At 43.2% G+C, this 20,955-nt stretch overlaps 1 protein-coding gene across 2 annotated transcripts in view; it reads left to right on the forward strand.

The window, feature by feature from the left end:
* Positions 1-15,713: 15,713 nt before the first annotated feature.
* The window catches only part of AGAP2 (ArfGAP with GTPase domain, ankyrin repeat and PH domain 2), a 99,175-nt gene continuing 93,933 nt past the window's right edge, over positions 15,714-20,955 (forward strand). Inside the window, exons 1-2 of one of the 2 annotated variants that reach the window (XM_032210936.1) lie at positions 15,767-16,004; positions 16,050-17,553. In XM_032210936.1, coding sequence (XP_032066827.1) covers positions 15,795-16,004; positions 16,050-17,553 — 1,714 coding nt within the window. In that variant the 5' untranslated portion in view covers positions 15,767-15,794. Of the gene's footprint in view, positions 17,554-20,955 lie in introns of both variants that reach the window. The other variant, XM_032210935.1, reaches the window with a different exon arrangement.

A 20,955-nucleotide genomic window follows, 5' to 3' on the forward strand; every position in this document is an offset into this window, starting at 1 on the left:
TAGCAAAACAGCACTCTCCTGTATTCAGTTAGAAGGGATCTTGGAGGTCTTCTAGTCCAACCCCCTGCTCAGGCGGGAAACCCTATGTCATTTCAGACAAATGGTTATTAAATCTCTTCTTAAAAACATCCAGTGTTGAAGAATTCACAACTTCTGGAGGCAAGTTGTTCCACTAGTTAATTGTTCTCACTGTCAGGAAATTTCTCCTCAGTTCTAAGTTGCTTCTCTCCTTGATTAGTTTCCACCCATTGCTTCTTATCCTGCCCTCAGATGCTTTGGAGAATAGTATGACTTCCTCTTCTTTATGACAGCCCCTGAGATATTGGAACATTGCTCTCATGTCTCCCCTAGTCCTTCTTTTCATTAAACTAGACATACCCAGTTCCAGGAACCTTTCTTTATATGTTTTAGCCTCCAGTCCCCTAATCATCTTTGTTGCTCTTCTCTGCACTTTTTCTAGAGTCTCCACATCTTTATTACATCGTGTTTTTGTACATGCATGTCTGATTCCTACACTGCAGGTTGTTTACAGAATTTAAAAGGTTGCCCATGCTGGTTAGCATCACTTAGCTTAGTGTCAGCTTCTGCTTTGCTGTTGCTTCAGCTGCCATGAAACGGGGAGGGGGGGGCGTGTATGTGGGAGGGATTTAATTGATGTGCTGGAGGAATGTTCTAGGATGTACCAGTCGGTGGGATTACGCATGCGTACGTGTTTCCCGCCTGCATCAACGGCCTACACATTCCATCTTCGGCCTGTCGTTTTGAAGTTATCTCACACCTGACATTTGAAGGACTTATGATTGGACTGGAGCTTTGATCCTAAGGGGGGGGAACGGGTTTGCCTATATATCAATTGCTTTCGCGCCATATTATTCAGATCTTGCTTCACTACTGCTCGCTTACCATTTATAATTAGTAAAAGTACTTTGGATTTCCAACCCATGGATTCTCTTAGTCTTCTTTCCTAATTATGGAGTGGAGTGGGCCTTGACACTTAGTTAGAATGGATCCCCAGTGGGTATCCATAAATCATCATAGTTTTACTAGTCAGGGAAGTTGAGCTGCATGCTGCTGTACATAGACTCATTCATTCTTCTTTTCCCCTTTCAGAATTCATAAGTCCAAAACTCTAATGGCAGCAGTTAACTTTGCATTAAATGGTCATGAAAATCAAGTTGCATTTTGGCATAGTGCAATACATGAACTCAGACAACTTGGTTTTAAGGTTTGTTTATTCTTTGAGTCTTGTGTGAATCCAACCAACTATGATTTATTCAATTCAATAAACTATTCCTTAGCAGCATGAATGAATTAGATCATAGATTGGATTTATTATGCTAGCTGTAATGGGTTTAGGGGTGAGAATTGGCTTGCATGCTGTGAGCCCAGGCATTGTGGCTTATTCAGAACATCATAGTAAACTCTGATTTAGCAGGCTAAGTCAACCCAGCATAGTTTCACTGTAAAATGTGTTTACTTCTTCAGACTTCTCAAGCTCTGTATTTCTATTGCTATATTTCTTTTGTCATGTAAAGGCAAAAGATTCTCTGCTTTTGTAGCTGGCTTGATAGCGGTGCAAAATCTATTTAATTATTTAAATAGATCTATTTGATAGGCCTATTTTTGTCTTTTGTTTGGGGACATTCACTGTCTTTCCAGGCTTCCCACATATCACCTCCCCATATATTCAGCCTCTGTCTTTGATGATGTGAGCACCTTTTACTATTCCCATTAATGTTGATTTCACCGCTTGGTTTAATTATTCCTGCTGTTTCCCTACATTTTCACAGCTTTGGTTGCTATAACAACAAAATCTAGGATTTTTATTAAAAATCTAATGCATGTATTTGTTAGCTTCTCCAATTTAGAAAGAAGGCTGGATTTAACAAGGATATAAGTGGTGGAAATGTCCAAGACAATGCATGATCGGCAGGACGTTCTTCGCAGTGTGGTTATTTATTTATTTCTTCATTTCTAGGAATAAATAGGAAACAGGTTTCTGCTCTTGGGTTTAATAGTCCCATCTGTAATCACTACTGCATGGGCTTTTGAAAGGTTCCAGTTAGCAGCACACAAAAAGTGCTTATAAAAATCTGACCTGTGGTAAAACAGTAAGAACTGCTTAAAGCTAATTCTAGTGTGGTTCGTATGGGGCAATTAGTTGCTTGAGAAAGAGCATGGTTCAATGTTCTAACCTGTTTAATTTAGGTATATAAAGAGTCAGACCAAGACTTGGAAACCCTAAAGGAAAAGCCCAGACCAAGAAGCAATGGGTAGCAGAATACTAATTTTTCATCAATTGTTTAGAACAAATTACAAATCTGTGGCGGAGCAAAAAATAAATAAAATAGAACCTCCAAGGTGCACTTAACCGTTGTGGTGTCGGCGGCACAGTGGTTAGAATGCAGTATTGCAGGCAGACTCTGCCCAGGAGTTCGATCCTGACCAGTTCAAGGTTGACTCAGACTTGCATGCTTCTGAGATTAGTAAAATGAGGACCCAAATTGTTGCGAGCAATATACTGACATTTGTAAACTGCCCAGAGAGTGTTGTAAAGCACCGCGAAGTGGTACAGAAGTCTAAGTGCTAATGCTAGTGCTATTTATGACAGATTGACAAGATGGGGTCTGAAGTTTCACTTGGACTTTTTCCTCCATTCATTCTGTTCTGTAAAGGAGAAAAAAAACATGAAAGCTTTCCCAAAGGCAGGGATATCTAAGGTGTGCCAGGTGGTTGTGGTTTATGGGTGACTTTCCTAAGCCTAATAATTGTACATGTGGTTCTGTTTGTTTGGAAAACTATAATATAATCTAGGAGGAGATTGAGTAGCTTGGGGAGGTGGTGGAAATTCTCTAGTATTGAGTGTTTCTACCATAGCCAATAGTGTTGTACTACTTGGGATGGCATGAGGAGTGAAGAAACAGCAATATGTTTGACAATGAGATCTAAGTAGATTATTCAGTGAGAGCAAAGTGCCCTTCTACAGCTGTTCATTGAAAGTCTAAAGAAGCTGAAGACCAGAAGATATTAAGAAGGCTTTGAACAACTGGACTTCTTTGCCCCTTTGACAAGCATTCATCTTCCTAGGCCTAATGGTTATCTGCTCCTTCATATAGTTGGATGAGTACAAAGAATAAGAGAGTTGGAAGGGACTTTGGAGACCTTCTAGTCCAACTTCTTGCTCAGGCATGTACCCTTTTAGACAAATGGTTGTCTGATTTCTTCTCAAAAACTTCCAGTGTTGGAGCGCTCACAACTTCTGGAGGCACTGAATAATCTACCCAGATCTCATTGTCAAACATATTGCTGTTTCTTCACTCCTCATGCCATCCCAAGTAGTACAACACTATTGGCTATGGTAGAAACACTCAATACTAGATAATTTCCACCACCTCCCCAAGCTACTCAATCTCCTCCTTCATATAGTTGGATGAGTACAAAGAATAAGAGAGTTGGAAGGGACTTTGGAGACCTTCTAGTCCAACTTCTTGCTCAGGCAGGAAACCATGTACCCTTTTAGACAAATGGTTGTCTGATTTCTTCTCAAAAACTTCCAGTGTTGGAGCGCCCACAACTTCTGGAGGCAAGTCATTCCACGGATTAATTGTTCTCACTGTCACGGAATTTCTCCTTCGTTCTAGGTTGCTTCTCTCCTGGATTGTTTTTCATCTATTGAAATGTGGATCCGGTTGGAGATTCTGACAGTGGGTCTCAATTGTATTGAGTATCTCAGTACAATTTTGTATTGTGTATCTCAAGCATTTTGTGCATTGTGTAACCATGGTAATCATCTAACGAAGTTTTAGCTTACTTCTTGCTACACCAAGACAGAAAGTAATATTCTTGTATCAGCGCAGTGGAATTCATGGGGTAGGCAGCTTTGTACGTAAATCTACCGTTCTTGTGAGTTGAGCTAGACTCTGAGCAGTTTTCAAAATTGTTGGCATCTTGATATTCCATCAGTTAAATATTGTTATACTTATCTTGCCTGTATACTCCATAAGGCCTTTGTTCCTTGCATCTAACCATGGCAGAAACATGTTCTGACACCATTTTTTCCCCATGGCTCTGTGATATTGCCTTCAGCTTAACCATAACCTATGGGCAAAATATGCTTAAATCACCCTTAGCTATAAGAATGTTTTATGTTCTCTCCCTTCTTCAAATACTGTCGAAGAATAGCCTCAAGGTATGTTTGCCACTCATTGTCTTGAAGAGGTGAGGTCAGGGGTGGGCTTCAAAGGGTTCTCTGCCCAGTAGCTGGGTGGGCATGGCCATGGTTGGCGTGGCCTAGTCAGCCTCCTGCACCACAACAGGATGTGTGTTTTTGTCCTCCCCGGGCTCTCGGGGATTTCCTTGAGCCTTCAGCAGTGATGGGATTCAGCCAGTTTGCATCAATTCGGGAGAACTGGTTGTTAACTTTCTAAACAGTTTGGAGAACCGGTTGTTGGAAGAAATTTCCCTTTGCTTTTTCCCACTTTCAGGGCTAATCCTGTAAGGAAGGCAGGAAGGAAACATTCTGGTGTTGTTTCTAGCCTAATCTTTATTGCCTTGATTACAGAAACTGCCTCTCCGGTTAACCCTTCTTACATTGTAACAGCTAAGGCGAAGGCCCATCGGTGTGAGTGGCATTGAGGGCCACACCCACCCAGTCACATGACCACTGAGCCACGCCTACCCAGCTGGTCATAAGGGCAGAGAACTGGATGTTAAATTATTTGAATACCATCACTGGCCTCCAGGAAGGGGAAAATGGCCTCCCCGGGATCCAGAGGCCCTCTGGAGGCCGGAAACAGGCCTACTGGAAGTTTGGGAAGGCTGGAAACATGCCCATTTCCAGCCTTCCCGAATTTCCAGTAGACCCATTTTTTGCCCTCCCTGAGCCTCCATGCGCGCCGTCTACTTACCTGTATTCAAAATAGGCCACGTGGTGACTCCTGTGAGGGAAAAGGTGGGGTGGGCGGGGCCAGCCAGGAGTGGGATTTGGGGATTCTCCAAATGGCACAGAATCTTAGCTAGAGATTCTCCCGAACCCCTTCGAACCCCCAGCAACCCATCCCTGGGTGAGGTGACTGGGAACAGAGGGAACACAGGTAGGAGAAGGATTAGTCATGGGAATTTCAAGGTAGTATGGCACAAGAATAGATGGACAAGCATTTCAGCTCAGCAGTAGGAAAAGGCTCAAAAAAGTCTTCGGATTGCAGCCCTGAGTTCAAATGACATTAAAATCCTGTGTAAACCCTGCTATGAGGGCAGGATTTAAAAGTGGTACTGCACATGTTCTCTTATGTAAGATTTCTTTCTCCAGCTAGTTGGGCAAACGGGATCCATTTGTCCAGGTAGTCTTCGACTTACAACAGTTCATTTAGTGACTGTTCGAAGTTACAACCCCACTGAAAAAAGTGACATGACCATTTTTCATGCTTACGACCATTGAAGCATACCCATGGGCACGTGATGTACCTTCAGATGCTTGACCACTGAGTCACTTTTAATGATGGTTGTAGGGTCCCAGGGTCATGTGATCTCCTTTTGTGATCTTCTGATGAGCAAACTCAATGGGGAATCCAGATTCACTTATCAACCGTGTTAGTAACTTAACAACTGGAGTGATTCACTTAACAACCGTGGCAAGAAAAGTCGTAAAATGGAGCAAAACTCACTTAACAAATGTCTCACTTAAAAACATAAATGTTGGGCTCAATTGTAGTGATAAGCTGAGGACTACCTGTATTTTCATGACACTACAGGTAGACCTTGTTTAACCACCACAATGTGGAAAGGCCACTCAGTCATTAAGCAAAGTGGTTCCTAGGTGAAACTCCAACCATGCTTATGATCTTATTGCTTTGCTTTACTGTCCTGTGAAAATCGTAAATGAAAAAAAGTAACTTGGTTTTCAAGTTACTATTTTCATCTCCATTGTAAGTGTGGAAGGCTGCTTGCACGTCATAGAAATGCAGTGCAGAAAAGGAGTGAGAAATAGCGGACAACATAAATTGTAAGCAGGAGATAAGAAAAAAATATTGAAACAAACCCTGTTCACTAAAACTTTCTATATAGCTTACTCTCCTTGCAAACTATGCTTATTTCCATCACGCTTACACAATGCTTGCTTCGTATGTCTTGTCTTTTCTCTCTCTCTCCCTGTCCCTCCCCCCTCTCTCTCTTTGAGAATCTCATTTATTTATTTCAGCCACAATTTTCCCAGGCTTCCACTTTCTCTCAACTCTTTCACTCACTCTTCATAAATTTGTTTTACCATTTGATTCTCATTCATTCTCTCTGTACATCAAGTCCCTTCAACATAATTCTTTGATTCTGGCCACTCACTTTTCTATTCAATCTCTATTCACTCATCACCTATTTATTTTAGACACTTTTTTTAACCACATCCCCACTCTCACCTCCTTATAGTAAAATGGACAGAACAACGCTCCACTATAAAGTCATTTTTGCTTTTTCGACAAACATATATTCCTCACAATACATTATCGTTCTTGCAGCATTAGCATATCTTAAAATTTCTTCGTTTTCCCCCCAACATAGATAAACATACCCCATTTTCCCAAAAATAGGACCTCCCTGGATAATAAGCCCTATCAGGCTTTTGAGCACATGCACTAAAATAAGCCCTCCCCCCCCCAAAATAAGCCCTTCCCTAAACTATTTAAACACATGTGCAGCCAGTCCCCATTTCTGGGGGGGAGGGGAGAATGTGCCCCACACGGCCCACATATACCGGCCATCCATGCAAACCCTAGCAAACCCCTTCTCTTAGTGGCGGCTGCGAAAAGAGCTGCAGGCCCAGCGATGCTAGGGCTGGCAAGAGTGTGCCAGAAACATAGAACCTCTGGCCCTCTCTGGATCAGCTGATTTGCTGGCTGCAGACAAGGTTAGGGGGCCTCCTGCAACTCAAAAATAATGTGACTTCCCCGAAAATAAGGCCAAGCACTTATTTCGGGTGTCAAAAGAAAATAAGACCCTGTCTTATTTTCAGGAAACACAGTAGATACACAAATGCATCTACTAGCTCTAGTTTTACCATATATGTAGAATTTACTGTTATTCACTCCCTTTTTCCTGACACCATTATCATGGTGTTCCTGAATTTCTTGTTACATCAGACAATCTATCTAATGTTCCCTGAAAATCATTCCAATTATACATTTATCCATAAATATGTTTAAGAATCTACCGTATTTATCGGCGTATAACACGCAGTTTTAAAACTAAAATTGCAAGCTTAAACCCTGCCTGCGTGTTATACGCCGATACTCCGGGTGGCAGAAGCCCGGGACCCAGTCAAATTCGCTGCGCAAGGTGAAACGGCCGGCAGCAGCCCTGCTCTCCTGCTGCGGCTTCTGTTTCAATAGGGAAGAAAACTTCCTTTCGCTTCCCGGGCTTCTGCCGCCCGGCAGAAGCCCCGGGACCCAGTCAAATTCGGGAAGCGAAAGGAAGTTTTCTTCCCTACTGAAACAGAAGCCGCAGCAGCAGCCTCGCTCTCCTGCGGCCAGCGTCCGTTTCAGTCGCTTCCCTTGTCCGTCTTGATTGCTGGAAGCAGTAACAAACGGCGCGTCCGCTCCGCATCGCCCTGACAACCACCCCAGCCGGCGGCTGACAGGCCTCGCTGGAGTCAATTGCAAAGCTGCGTTCAGCGCTTTGAGGACCTGAGGCATCTTGGGAAATGTAGTTCCCTATCAGAAAGAATGGAGTAGCTGCGAATTTGTAACAACATAATATAACTTGGTGCTTCGCAGGTTACGAAAATCTCATTTGATTTGCACACTGTTTTTTAAAAGTTAGATAAAGAAATTATGCTGTGAAAGCGACTAGATAGCCCCCCTCCCCTTCCTGTGTGTGAGAAAGGGAAGGAGAGGAAGGAAGGAGGGAGGGGGGAGGAAAAGAAGAAGGGAGGGGGGGAGAAGATGGAAGGAGAAAAGATGGATGGAAGGAGAAAGAATGGAAGAAGGAGGAAGATGGAAGAAGAAAGGAAGAAAAAGAAGAAGGGAGGGAGAAGGAAGGAGGTAGGAAGAAAAGGGGAAGAGAGGGAAAGAGCAGAAAGACAAAGAGGATGAAGTTGATAGGCAAGAGGAAGGGGGAAGGAAGGGAAAAAAGAGGGAGAGAGTGAAGATGAGGAAGAGGTTTTTGGTTTTCCAAAAAGCAGTGATTCTGATTAAGTTCTTTTGCTCAAAGAGGTGTTTTTTCATTTCATATTTGCCTTTTAAGAGGAGTTAATGTTATAATTCATGTTCTAATGTTATAAATTTTAATCCAACATTAAGTTCCGAGCTTCCAAGTCATTTATTTTTAATGAAAAAAATTTTTACTCAAATTTTTGTGTTAAAATGGGGGGTGCGTGTTATACGCCGGTGCGTGTTATACGCCGATAAATACGGTAATTATTTCTCATAGGTTTTTTCCCCCTTGTATTTATTCTACTTTTGCTCCGGCTTTCACTTCTTTTTGTTCTTTCCATATCTTTTTTTCTGACGACCTCCATACTAATAGAAAATGTCTGTCTCATCTTCAGAACTATTCAACATCCTTGTAACAGTTATTCGCAGTCTCACATAATCAAATCAATCGTGTTTTTAGGTTTATATTTATTCTTTTGCCATGTGGCGAATTTACCAGCCTGAATAGACTAGTGCTTACACTATATATTTGAAATTAACAGAGTTTCTTCTAAACAAATATTCATCAATCACTATTCTTATTCATTCTGCAGCTTTTGAATATCCCAATCATTCTTTCTTTACTGTCTAGCCTTGTTCCACCCTCCATTCATATCACATAACAGTTTTCCCCCCCCCTCTTCGATTACATATAGTCAGAATGTTCTGCAATTTCCAATCTCTGTCTGGTCCTTATATCAATATCTATGGGCCCATCTGATGCTGACCATAGCATATGGCTTGGAATTTAAGAAGAGCAAATCCTAAAGAGTATGAATTGATTATTGAAATTAAAGATATTTTGTGTATGATCCAAAGAGAATTGGATAAGATGTGTTATATCTGAATGAAGCTGTCCAATCTTATGGAGCAGAGTTAATGAATATACAAGAAAGAGAAGGTGTAAATTACAAATTAAAAAGCAAAAATGTATATAAGAAACCATAAACAGATTTAATTTAGGTTGTTATAAGTTGAGATGTGCTGTAAACTGCAACTATCACAACCTCTGGATCCTTAGATTCATCTGAACTCATAACAACCTAAATTATATCAGTTTATGCTTTCTCATATACTATGCATGTTTGCTTCTTAATTTGTAATTTAAACCTTCTCTTTCCTGTGTATTCATTGTTCCATAAGATCAGGCAGCTTCATTGAGATCTAACACATTTCCCCCCAATTCTCTTTGGTTCAAAACCAATATATCTTTAATTTCAATAATTAATTAATACTCTTTAGCCTTTACTCTTCTTAAATTCCAAGCCATATGCTATGGTCAGCATCAGATGGGCCCATAGATATTGGCGTCTGCTGTTCCATTATGCCTTTGGGTATCACATCATTCCTGCTAGTTAGAAAAGGAAAGACTGAATTAATATCCCTTAGCCTTATGCTATATGTAATATTCCCAACTGGAAGAATAGTTAATTTTGGCCTATATGAGCCAGGATACAAAATATAATCAAAGCCCAGTTTTACCACAATGTAACCTAGGATTTCTAATTTATTTTGTAAACCAAATACAGTGACCCATACCTAGTCTAAGATACATGCAGGATTGTAGGGTTGTGGCAGATCATAATCGTGACTTATTACCGTTATATCAGCAATAATAGTTAGTTTAAGACACTAAATTAACTAGTGGAAAAATCGCTACAGTTGGGAAGTGATTCAATTCTATTCAAATGATCACCTTTATCTTCTGTTTTAAACCAGCTATAGAATGCCCCCATCACTTTAGCAAGGATATGTGAGTGACAAATTTTGAATAGTTGAGAAGCAAAACAGAATAATCTTTGATAAAAAGAAATTTTTATCAAAATATAACATCAAGCATATCAAAAAGCCCTAATATGGCATTCCATTTAACAATGATTCTAATTAAAATAGGAAGGAATTCTTTTAAAATTAACATTGTTGTCTTCATATTTCACAATATACAAGATGGAAGCATGCTATTTTTCAGACTGGCAAAGAGATAAGGATGCATCCAGTAAAAAGAATATTGACAAGAAAAGAACAGTGACATGTTTTGTCAAAGTGTCATTAAGTAAACTGTGGTTTAAAATGCTATATAAATCTAATTTTTGATGCTGTCAAAATGTCATTGGTTTACTTTTGGGTTAGTATATTTATTTGATCTCAACTACTATGGTTTGTAGATTGTGGTTTACAAATCCCAAAGGATGCATCAACTTAGCCCTTGAATCACTGTTAAAGAATTCTTACTTCCAAGCTGTTTTGGCTTCCTCGGTCACTCACACATCTCTTGTGCAAAAAATAAAAAAATAAATCCAGAAACTAGCATAAAGATTAAATGGAATGCACAGTAGATATTTAGAGATTTGAATACAAATGGTTTTGCAAACAGTAGTAACTTCTGATTCTGAATCCATTCCACATTGGTGCATACCTGCTCCTAAATTGAGCAGTGGATTTCTGTCCATGTGGAGATAGCTCCTAGCAGACTTCAGCCAAGCGTGTCAGGGGTGGTTTGCTGCCCGTTTTACTACCGGTTTGCAACCCGTGTGCAATCTACACACACGCTCGCTTTGCACACATGTGTGCTGTTCAATGGAAATTGTTCTGCACTCATGTGCAGAACAATTTACAGTCAACTGCACATGCGCAGAACAATTTACAGTCAACTGCGCATGCGTAGTCACTAAAATTCAACATGATGGAAACATCAGCGGCGGCGAGGGAACTGGTTGGGGGCGTGTCAGGCCTGGATAGCTGCCGTTTCTGCAACCCAGACCTGAATTCCACTGCTGGTTCAGCCAAACTGGGCCGAACCAGCAGCAACCCACCTCTGAAGCGTGTGTATGTAGATAATCAGTTTTTCAAATGGAGCACCATGTTGGTTTAAACTAGAGTAAGTGTGCCCATATCAGTAGGTGTAAAGCTGCTTCTGGAAGCAATCTCCTGGAAGAAAGTGTTTTCTGCAGTGGCAGCAAATATGTGAATGTGAACATATCCATGTGAAAGCTTCTTCTCCAGCATAGTGAAATAACTTGCAACCCATGTAGAGAATTGTAGTGATTATGATGTAAGTACAATTGGCTAGAATTGCTCCCTCAGCACTTTGGAAAGGAAACAGCCAGTGCAGAGTAGAGGAGGCTTGCTTTTTCAGTATGAATAATTTTCAATAGTGCTGTCAATTGGGATATTTAGAGGCAATTAGCATTAATTGGCCCCTTTTTCTGGCAATATCATATTATTGGTTGGGCAAACACATACAGAAACTCTGGAGATGGACACATATCAGCAGGACTTAAGAGATAAGGAAGTGCTTGTGTACTTGCTTAGTACTTATTTTGGAAAACATGGCCCTTTGACCTAAGGCTTCGGCATTGCTCCTGACATGGTGCCACACCCCTTGGTCTCAAGCTGGCATCATGGCAAAATGGCTTTCCTCTGGTTCAACTGGCCAAAATCTATGGTTGCAAAACTTCCACTTTTCTTATTATCCTGGCCTTCTTGAAATTTTGAACTACCTGTTGAGAAGGAGGCAACCCACTTATATACTTATGGACATGATAAGATAATGAAGGAACGTTCGGCTTTGTTGATATTTAAAGAGGCATTAATGATTGGCTGAGTTCCTATACAACATTAAGCTATGTTAGGGTGTTGTTGGTTTTTTTGCAGATAGTGGCAGATTATGTTGATTTAGTCACTGAGGCCTATTAAAAATGGCTTTGAAATTACAACTAATTGAACATAGTCAATTATGGCTTATTATAAACCATGATTATTGTAAACATTTAATGAACTAGGTCACTACTGGATTAGATTAGGAATAGGCAAAATGCTGCCCTTCACATATTTTTGGACTAACATCCATCAAACTAGCTGGCCAATAATTAGATTGTAGTGACTGTATTACAAATATCAGGGGTACCTGGCTGTATAACTCTGAAATAAGTTCCCCATAATAGAAGACTATACATACGTATACGTATATGTATATGTATACGTATACGTATACACACACACACACACACACACACACACACACACACATATATGAAAAAAATTATTCATTTCATATTAACATATAGGACATAGTGCAACTATCCTGGCATTATCTCCGCCATACACAAATATCAAATATCATATATACTCATCATACTTTACTAATTATATACAATTATTCTGCCCATTTATATTATTTGTATTTACATTTATTACATTACATTTCTGGTCTACAAATCTTGTTTATTTCCTGTTCCAACTTCTACCTCTCTATTCCAACCACTGGTAAAATCTATTCCATATATCATGATATTCTGTCTCTCCTTTATTCTTTAATTCTAACGTCAATCTATCCATTTCAGCACAAACCAACATTTTCTTTATTATCTCTCTTTCTGAAGGTATGTTTTCTCTCTCTCTCTCTCTCTCTCTCTCTCTCTCGCACGCACGCACATACATACATACATACATACATACATACATACATACATACATATATATATATATATATATATATTCACTATATATTCAAGACTTCTGTGTGGCTGGGTTCACAAAACACAAACATGCTACGGTAAAATAATGTTCACTTTTTGGGGATGTTACTTTTTTGTAGGAAACCAGCCAATGTGCTATGAAAATTCAACCACAAGGACTTATTGCTACTATTTTGTACTTATGTACAGATCGTCACAGGTTATTTTTAGATTAGGGTTAATTGTGATCGGTCTGGATTTCACTTGACATGTTATCTAAGACTTTGTAATATTCGGCAATCATTTATTGCTGTAACATGCATCTAATAAATCCAATAAAGTTTATTTTTATTTATTTGTAAAATTTATATGGTTGCCCATATAGGTCTGGATTATAACTCTGCATACTATGAGTGTTTAATAAACAATACATAGAAGTCACATTAATTTTTATTTAAAAATGCAATTTTTAATTTAATAATGAAGCAAAGTATATCTTAGTGTGATTTATAAAATTCAGAGTTTTGTTGGATATCATTTTAAACCATAGTTAACTGAATTAACCCAATTCTTCTGTTCATACCATTCAGACATCAACTAATTATTGGCTGGATTGGCGCAAGACTTTCACTGTGTTTTGTTCATTTGTGACTTAGTATTGCATGAACTACTAACATAGTTGATAAAACATAATACATGGATCAGTATATTGGGAAAACCCACCCAACAATAGATTACAGAGTAGTTGAGGAAAATTGTGCAGCAGCCTATGCAATCGCACCCCAACTTCCCCTTATATCCTGAATGAGGTAATGTGGCAACGCATTTTAGGAACATGGTGAATCAAATGTCTGGAGCATTAAAAAAAACACCTGCTAGCCATTTTCCAATGATTAGATTTAGGACTATGTAGGGGGGAAAAGGCAGAGTCTGGGGGCGGAGTCAAGAGAGGAATCAGCCCAGAGTCGTTACAATCCCACAAGTGAGCCAAGTCCAGCACTCCTTGACTTCCATGATCTAGCACCAATTCTTGTTCTTGTACATGAGCAATAAGTCAGCTTAATTGGAACATGGGATCCTGATTCTCTGCACCTGACAGACTAATAGATCTGGCCAAATGAACCAATGATCACGTAGTAGCCACTGAGATTTTTGCAGCCCAGATTTGGCTACACCCTTGCATATCCCAATGGATGAGAATGCAGTTCCCCCAGGGCAATATCCCCAAATGTTGGATGTTCTCCGCAGCACCAAACACTTGTGGCTAAATCAATACTGCATTAAAAAGGCATTCAATTTAGATGACCAACTCGACACCTGAACCTGTCTCTCTTGCCTGATGGAGCCATCCCGCTTGTCTGTGAGAAAGGAAGGGGAGCAGGGCAGATTCCTAGCCACCTGTAACTACCCTTCCTCTCTAATTACCCCACCGATCCCATGGCAGGCAGGCAGGCAGGCAAGGTGCGAGTGCATTAGGCAGCGGAGGCTAACCTCCAGATGTGGGCCTTCCCAGCACTTCGCAGTAGATTTGACTGATGACCTTGGCAACTGAAGAAGTCAATTAGCGTAGCTAATTTAGCTCTGCGTCGAAAGATGTCACATCTGCGCTCGCCGCCCGGGTCCCCTCCCGCCCCCCTCTCCTTTTGGCCAGCACCGGAAGGGCGTGTTAGGTTCAGACATGCCCTATCTTGAATAAGGACCCCGCCCCATGTAATGTCTGAAGACTGGCTGAGAAAAGGGAAGAGATCTTGTGTGCTGGAGGAGATCCAGTCCGGGATTTCCTTGTGTCTCGGCAAAGAAAAAAAGAAAAAAAAGCAGCCCTCACTTCTTGGCGTGTGTATGTTCAATGTGATAACTCTCCAGATCTCGTCTCTCCCGCCTCCCCCTCTTCCCCCCCTTTTTTAAAAAAATATTTTTTAAAATCCTTTTTCCTTCCCCTCCCATTCTTTTCCTCATCACTCGGGACCGTCGGATACAGCAAGCGATCGTGACACAGGGAAGAGCTTCCGTTTTTTATTTTTTTATTTTATTTTTCGGGAATCAGCCTCAGCGAAGGGGTTGGCTGCTAGTGCTGACATAGCTCTGCTTTTTTTTTTTTTTATGATTTCCACGCGTTTCTTCCCCCACCCACCGCCGCGATCTCCGCAGTTCTGCCTGCCGCTAGCCGCTGCTTTCGCCAGGGCTCTAGAAGCCGCTTGCACGGAGCGCGTGCAAAGCAAAGATGCGCTAAAAAAAGTAGAAAACCACCCCAGGAGAGGGGGAACAGAGGACCCCCCCCCTCTCCTTCCAAAACCAACGGGAGGAGGGAATTGCTGCAGCAGAGGCGGGTGATTTGAGGGGGGGGAGTGTGGGGGAGAGCTGAAAGAAGGTGTCCGACTGGCCTCTCGCTCAGCTTGGACGGATTACAGCAAGCTGGGAGGCCGACGAAGAGGGCTGGGCGTCGGGCAAAGGATGCACCGTAGGAGCGCTGCAAATGACAAGACCGGAGGGGGAAAGTGTGAAAGATCCTGGCAACTCGCCAGCACTATGAGGTCTGCACTGAGGGGCTATCGAGGTTGCCGCAGCACCACAAAAGGGGACTTGCTTGCAACGAAGCTGTGATTATTATTTTTTTTTGCCTTCTCCCCCCGCATCTCCTCCCTTATCCCCTTCTTCTTCCCTGCGCCGGCTTCTCTGCCCGGGAACAGCCATCCTTTTCTCTCTTTTTTTGCCTTCTTCCTTCTGCCTCTTCGGAAGCCACCGCATCCCACGCCTGGCTCGGTGTGGTGGCTGAGATTTCTTCCTGGAAAGAGGCTGAGCACCCCACCCCCTTTCCCCAGCTTTCTGGCGTTTGGACTCTTCCGCTGGCAAGGGGGGGCTGCTTGGAAGATGCTCCCCTTCAGGCCTTCGGCAGCTGAGTTGCAGAGAAGGGGATAAGGAAGGTTTGGGAGAGATGCTCCGGCTCCTGCAGCATTCCTCTGGAGCTGCCCTTTGTGCATGGACAGAGCAGGGGAGGCGTTAGGGTTCCAGCTGGCGGCTGGCATCCGCTGCCATCCAGAGGGGGTGGCAACCACCCAGCCGGCGGCAGCAGCAGCAGCAGCAGCAACAGCAAGAGGAGAAACGTCTGGCAGATGCTGGCTAACGGTGTGGGCACTGCCGCCGTCCGTTCCCCCAGGCACTCATGAGCAGAGGAGCAACCCTGCAGCGAAGGACGACCTACCTGATCTCCCTGACCCTTGTGAAGCTCGAGTCCGTTCAGCAGCTCCAGCAAGGGGAACAGCAGCAGCAGCAGCAGCAGCATCCGCCACCGCCAGAAGATGAGAAGGCAAGGGCTGAGGATGGGGCTTCTCAGCCGGAGGGCAGAGCAGGCAGCCTCCCCTCCAGCCCTATGGCTTTTCCATCAGTTGCCGAACCCTCCGGGTTAAAGAGCCACAAGGAAGCTGAGGAGACGGCCAAGATCAAGAGGCAAGAGCGCATCTTCCACCGGCAGGATGCGCTCTGGATTAGCACCAGCAGCGCCAGCACTCCTGACTACCTACTGCAGTTGTCGCCAGGCTGCCCTGAGACGCCTGGCCCATCCCCATCCCCCGATGGCACTGGGCGAGCTGGATCTCTCTGGACCCCACCTAGCAGCAGCAGCAGCCAAGACAGCCCTTGGGATCCAAACCTCGGATTAACAGCAGCTGCCCCCAAGGCTAGGGCCACCATCAGCTTGGATGCACCAGCCATGATGCCGAGGTCTGAGGTGCTGGGAACTTCAGTGGCTCCAGTTGTGCCCCCCAAGCCTGACCCACTGGTGCTCCCTGTTGCACCAGCTGTGCCCCCCAAACCCGATATGGCGTTGACCTCCAAATCTCAGCCAGCTGTCCCCTTTATTGCTCCGCCCCTGGCTCCTAAACCTGAGCCTGTGGTGCCCTTCCAGCGTGAGGCATCTCTGCCATGCATAGCCCCAGGTCTGCCGCCCAAACCCGAACCAGCAATTCCCTCTATAGCCCCCATCATCCCTCCCAAACCAGAACCACCCGTGGGCATTATCTTTTCATCTGCTCCTCCCAAACCTGTGATAGTCGGCCCTTCAGTCTCCTCCACTGTCCTTTCTAAGCCTGAAGGTACTTTTGTCCCATCAGCTCCTGCTGTAGCTCCAAAGCCCAAAGCCATTTTGGTTCCAGTCCTGCCCAGTGTGCCACCGAAACCAGAAGTGGCTCTGATCCCCTCCAAGGCTGGGTTGAAGGAAACCTTGGAGATCCCTGGAGATGAGTTGCCAATCCCTCCTCCAACCACTGCCAGCTGCTCCTCCAGTGCCGCTGCACCTGGACGCCGGATGTTGGTCAGCCACGCTAGCTGGGGTGGCCCTGAGCCTGGGACCATGGAAATGACGGTGAGCCGTGTGGGTGTTTCCTCCTTCTCTCACTCGGGAGCCTCCTCTCCTCACCCCGCTGCTGGAAATCGCCGCCTCCGCTTGGCCACAAATAAGCCTTTCAAAACAGTGACCACCACAGGGGCTAAGGTGGGTACAGAGCCAAAGGCCAGCAAGGGGAGCCACAAAGGGGGTACCCCAAATCGCCTGTCGTGGCCGGAGAGTGAAGTCAAGGGCCGCATGAAGGTGGCAGTCAAAGGGAGCGGGGAGACTGTCCCCCGAGGAGGATCCAGGGCGAAACTGTCGCCTCACAAAAACAAAAGCAAGACTCTGGACAACAGTGACCTCAACCATGGCCCAGTCAGCTTAGCCTCATCTGGTTCTTGCTCCTCAGAGGCCGCAGTAGGGCTGAAGAGAGGCCGGGAGGGTGGAAGGGCCTCCACTCGTGACCGAAAAATGCTCAAGTTCATCAGTGGCATCTTCACCAAGAGTCCGGCTTCCACTCCCACTCATCCTGGGCCTGGCTGGAGCCTGAGCCATAAAGAGCTGCTTAGTGCTGAGCTGGCCAAGGGAGAATTACCCAGTAAGTATTGGATCCTACTTTCTGGATGAGAGCGCGGGGATAGGTGGGGCCTATCCATTGATCTTGAGAGTGGATGCTCTAGGCTAAATAATAAAGAGGGCTTGGAGACTTGAATGTTTAATATTGTGATTGGAAGATGTTAGACCCCCAAATCTTGGTTTGGAAGATAGGAGGAGAAAGAGTAGACAGAATTCCTCAGCCTGTGAAATCTGAGATGTTAGGACTACCATTCCCAGAATTCCAACTACTGGGGGAATGCTGCATGTCATAATTCAATGTAGGCAACAGGTTGGCATGCTATTTTTTTTGCAAAGAGTTGCAGTAGTGGAAACATAGGCTCCCATTGCTAATCATGGTTCCTTTGTAGAACCTCTGGAGAACCTCTTGTCTTACCTGATCCTGTATTAGATTTCCCACAGAAGACCCTACTGTTTCTCTGAGAAAGAAATTCTGGGCAGCCTAGCCTTGTTGCCAAGGTGATAGTAGATCATGGCCACCAACAAATGTGTATACTCACATTGGGAAAGTGTTGAGGTTAGAAGGGATCTCCTGCTCCCAGCTGAATGCTACTGCAACTGAATCAGTTGGGGATATGCCCTGAGGTTTTCAGATGACCTCCATGTCATCACCCCTGCAAGAAACTGAGGGGGAAATATTATTAGCACCTTTGATGGGAATATGTAGATCAGTGTTTCTCAACCTTGGCAACAGAATTCTGGGAGTTGAAGTCCGGACATCTTCAAGTTGCCAAGGTTGAGAAACACTGATGTAGATGATGTGAAGGATTCTTTCTCAAGATTGCATGGAGTCAATCTGTATTAGACAAGCACATGGAGCAGGGGTCACCTCAGGCTCCTCCTCCCAGCTTGGAACAGGTGTGTAGGGTACAAACAGTGGAGTGAATCCCTGGGTAATTTCAGGAGCAAATCTCAGGGTTCTGGCAAATCAGCTTCTATTTCCGCAAGCCAGAGTTGGTAGTTTTCTAAAGGATATGATCGTCTGTTTTTTAAAAAAATCTTCCCCTTATCAGATTAAGTGGAGCCATCTAGGATCCAGCTCTATTCCTTAGAGCTCTACCAAGGATGGATTTCATACCAAGCTGTTTCTGAATTCCTTACCATGCCAAACAGATTCAAATTTTGCCAAGGCAGGAGTGGCAAGCACAATATAGAGTCTATTTCTACAGCAAATTGTTGTCTTGCTTGTTGAGTTCAGCCAGATGATGATGATGATGATGATGATGATGATGATATTGATACTACAAGTTGCTTCAAGAGAATTGTGTGAGGAAATGAGATGGGGGTGTGAGGTGTGTATGTATAACATAAATCTATACAGATGATGACAACGTTGTGATGCCAAAAAGTGTGTTTGACTGTCAATAAAAACCAAGTACCACATTTTACTGTTTTACACCAGGGAGAAATTATAGGCATTCACCTTAATTAACAGGCAAATAAAATAAATATATAAATATCAGTGATGATGCTCAGTTATTCGGTAATAGAGATTTCCAGTGGAAACATATTATGAATGTTTCTGTAGGATTATACGGGCATTAAAATCTATATGGAACTTGATTTGAAACTTGATAGCCTCTCAGAGGTGTGCTTTGCTTTCTTGTTAGGCAGGAAACATACAGTTTTCATAGTTGTGAAGCTCAATGTACATTGTCCCATCTCCCTTGTGCAAAAGGCCATTCCTTTGCAAGGCTCTTTGCTACTTGTGAGACAGCCTCCAACTGCATCCTTTTTCTGCTGCTCTTTCATTCATTCATTCAGAAGGGAGCATGGCCAAGCAAGAGAGAGCATGCTTTCTATACTGAAGGTTCCAGATTCTGTCTCCAGCATTTCCGGGTAGAGAAATTGAATACCTGGAGATGTTCCCAGAGAGTTTTACCCCCTCAGAGTAGATTATACTAGATGGAAATATTCATGGTGGACAGCAACTTCCTGTAGACATGTTTTCGCTTGGTTTAAAACTGAAACACAGTAGAAAATCTGCTACAAAAGAAATGAATATAGCTAGTCCTTGGGTTATGACGACAATTGAGCCTAAAATTTACACTGTTAAGTGAAACATTTGTTAAGTGAGCTTTGCCCCATTTTACCACAGTTAAGTGAATCATTGCATTTGTTAAGTTAGTTACACGGTTGTTAAGTGAATCTGGATTCCCCATTGACTTTGCTTGTCAGAAGGTCACGAAAGGGGATCTAATCACCCCGGGACATTTCAACCGTCATAAACATCAACCAGTTGCCAAGCTTCTGAATTTTGATCATGTGACCATGGGGATGCTATAATGGTTGTAAGTGTGAAAATTGGTCATCGGTCATTTTTTTCCAGTGCTGTTGTAACTTTGAACGGTCACGAAATGAACTGTTGTAAATCGAGGACTGCTGTATTTGCAGGTAATATAGGAAGATATTTGCATCTGTTAATGTGTCATTTTTCCTTATTAAAGAGCAAGAGTAGGATTTCAATTCCCTTGGGCTGCATTTTGGACTTCGGTTTATATTAGCTCTGGCAAGCATGGCCGGTGACAGTGGAATTTAGAAATGCTAATGCAAAACATCTGGAAGAAACAGGTTAGCTTTTGATTTCGAAGTATAAATCTGAAAATCACCATATTAACATCTAACACTTCTATCAACCGATGACTAGAAGGACTGTGCTAAATCAATCCAAGTTTTTATATGCGCCATATTCTGTTAGACTACCTAGTTCCCCCAGATGTGTTTCCCCATCATCCCCAACCAGAATGGCCAATTAGCTTGGAATTGGGGGTACTGAAGTTTAGTTATTTGGTGGATAGCCATTTGAGTCCTTGGTGCTGGTTTTAGTATCCTCCCTCAAACTGCTAACTTGGTTTTTAATAATTTGCAGAAACCTAATAGTGTGCAAGTAGGCCAAATTTCTTGGGGGGGAGGGGCCAAGAGAAAAGAGCTGTCTACAAACCTCCACCTCATTTTCCTTCATGAATGTTGGAGGGGCCTAAGCAATTTCCCCCAAGATGTCTGGTTGTGGTGAGCTGAAATTGGGTGGAGATGATGTCCTTGCAGTTGCTCCGGAACCACCTGCATAGGATTCTAAAAGTTAAAATTGGCACATTGAATTGCACTTAGAAACTAATCTTGAAACACCTCAGGGCCTGCAGGAGGGGTATAATATGCTCATGATGGTATGTATCTACCAGTAACTGGACCGATCAATTGAAGTTTCCAAATGGTCTTCAAAGGCTGAAAGGACCTAGCAGGGGTGGGGTCCTTTTATGACCCGTGGACTTCAACTCCCAGAATTCTGGGAGTTGAAGTCTGCAAGTCATAAAGGGGCCTTAGTTCCCCACGTCTGGTCTAGACAAATATTCATTAGCAATAGCAATAGCAGTTAGACTTATATACT

This window comes from Thamnophis elegans, chromosome 2 (assembly GCF_009769535.1).
Source record: "Thamnophis elegans isolate rThaEle1 chromosome 2, rThaEle1.pri, whole genome shotgun sequence".
Lineage (NCBI taxonomy): Eukaryota > Metazoa > Chordata > Lepidosauria > Squamata > Colubridae > Thamnophis > Thamnophis elegans.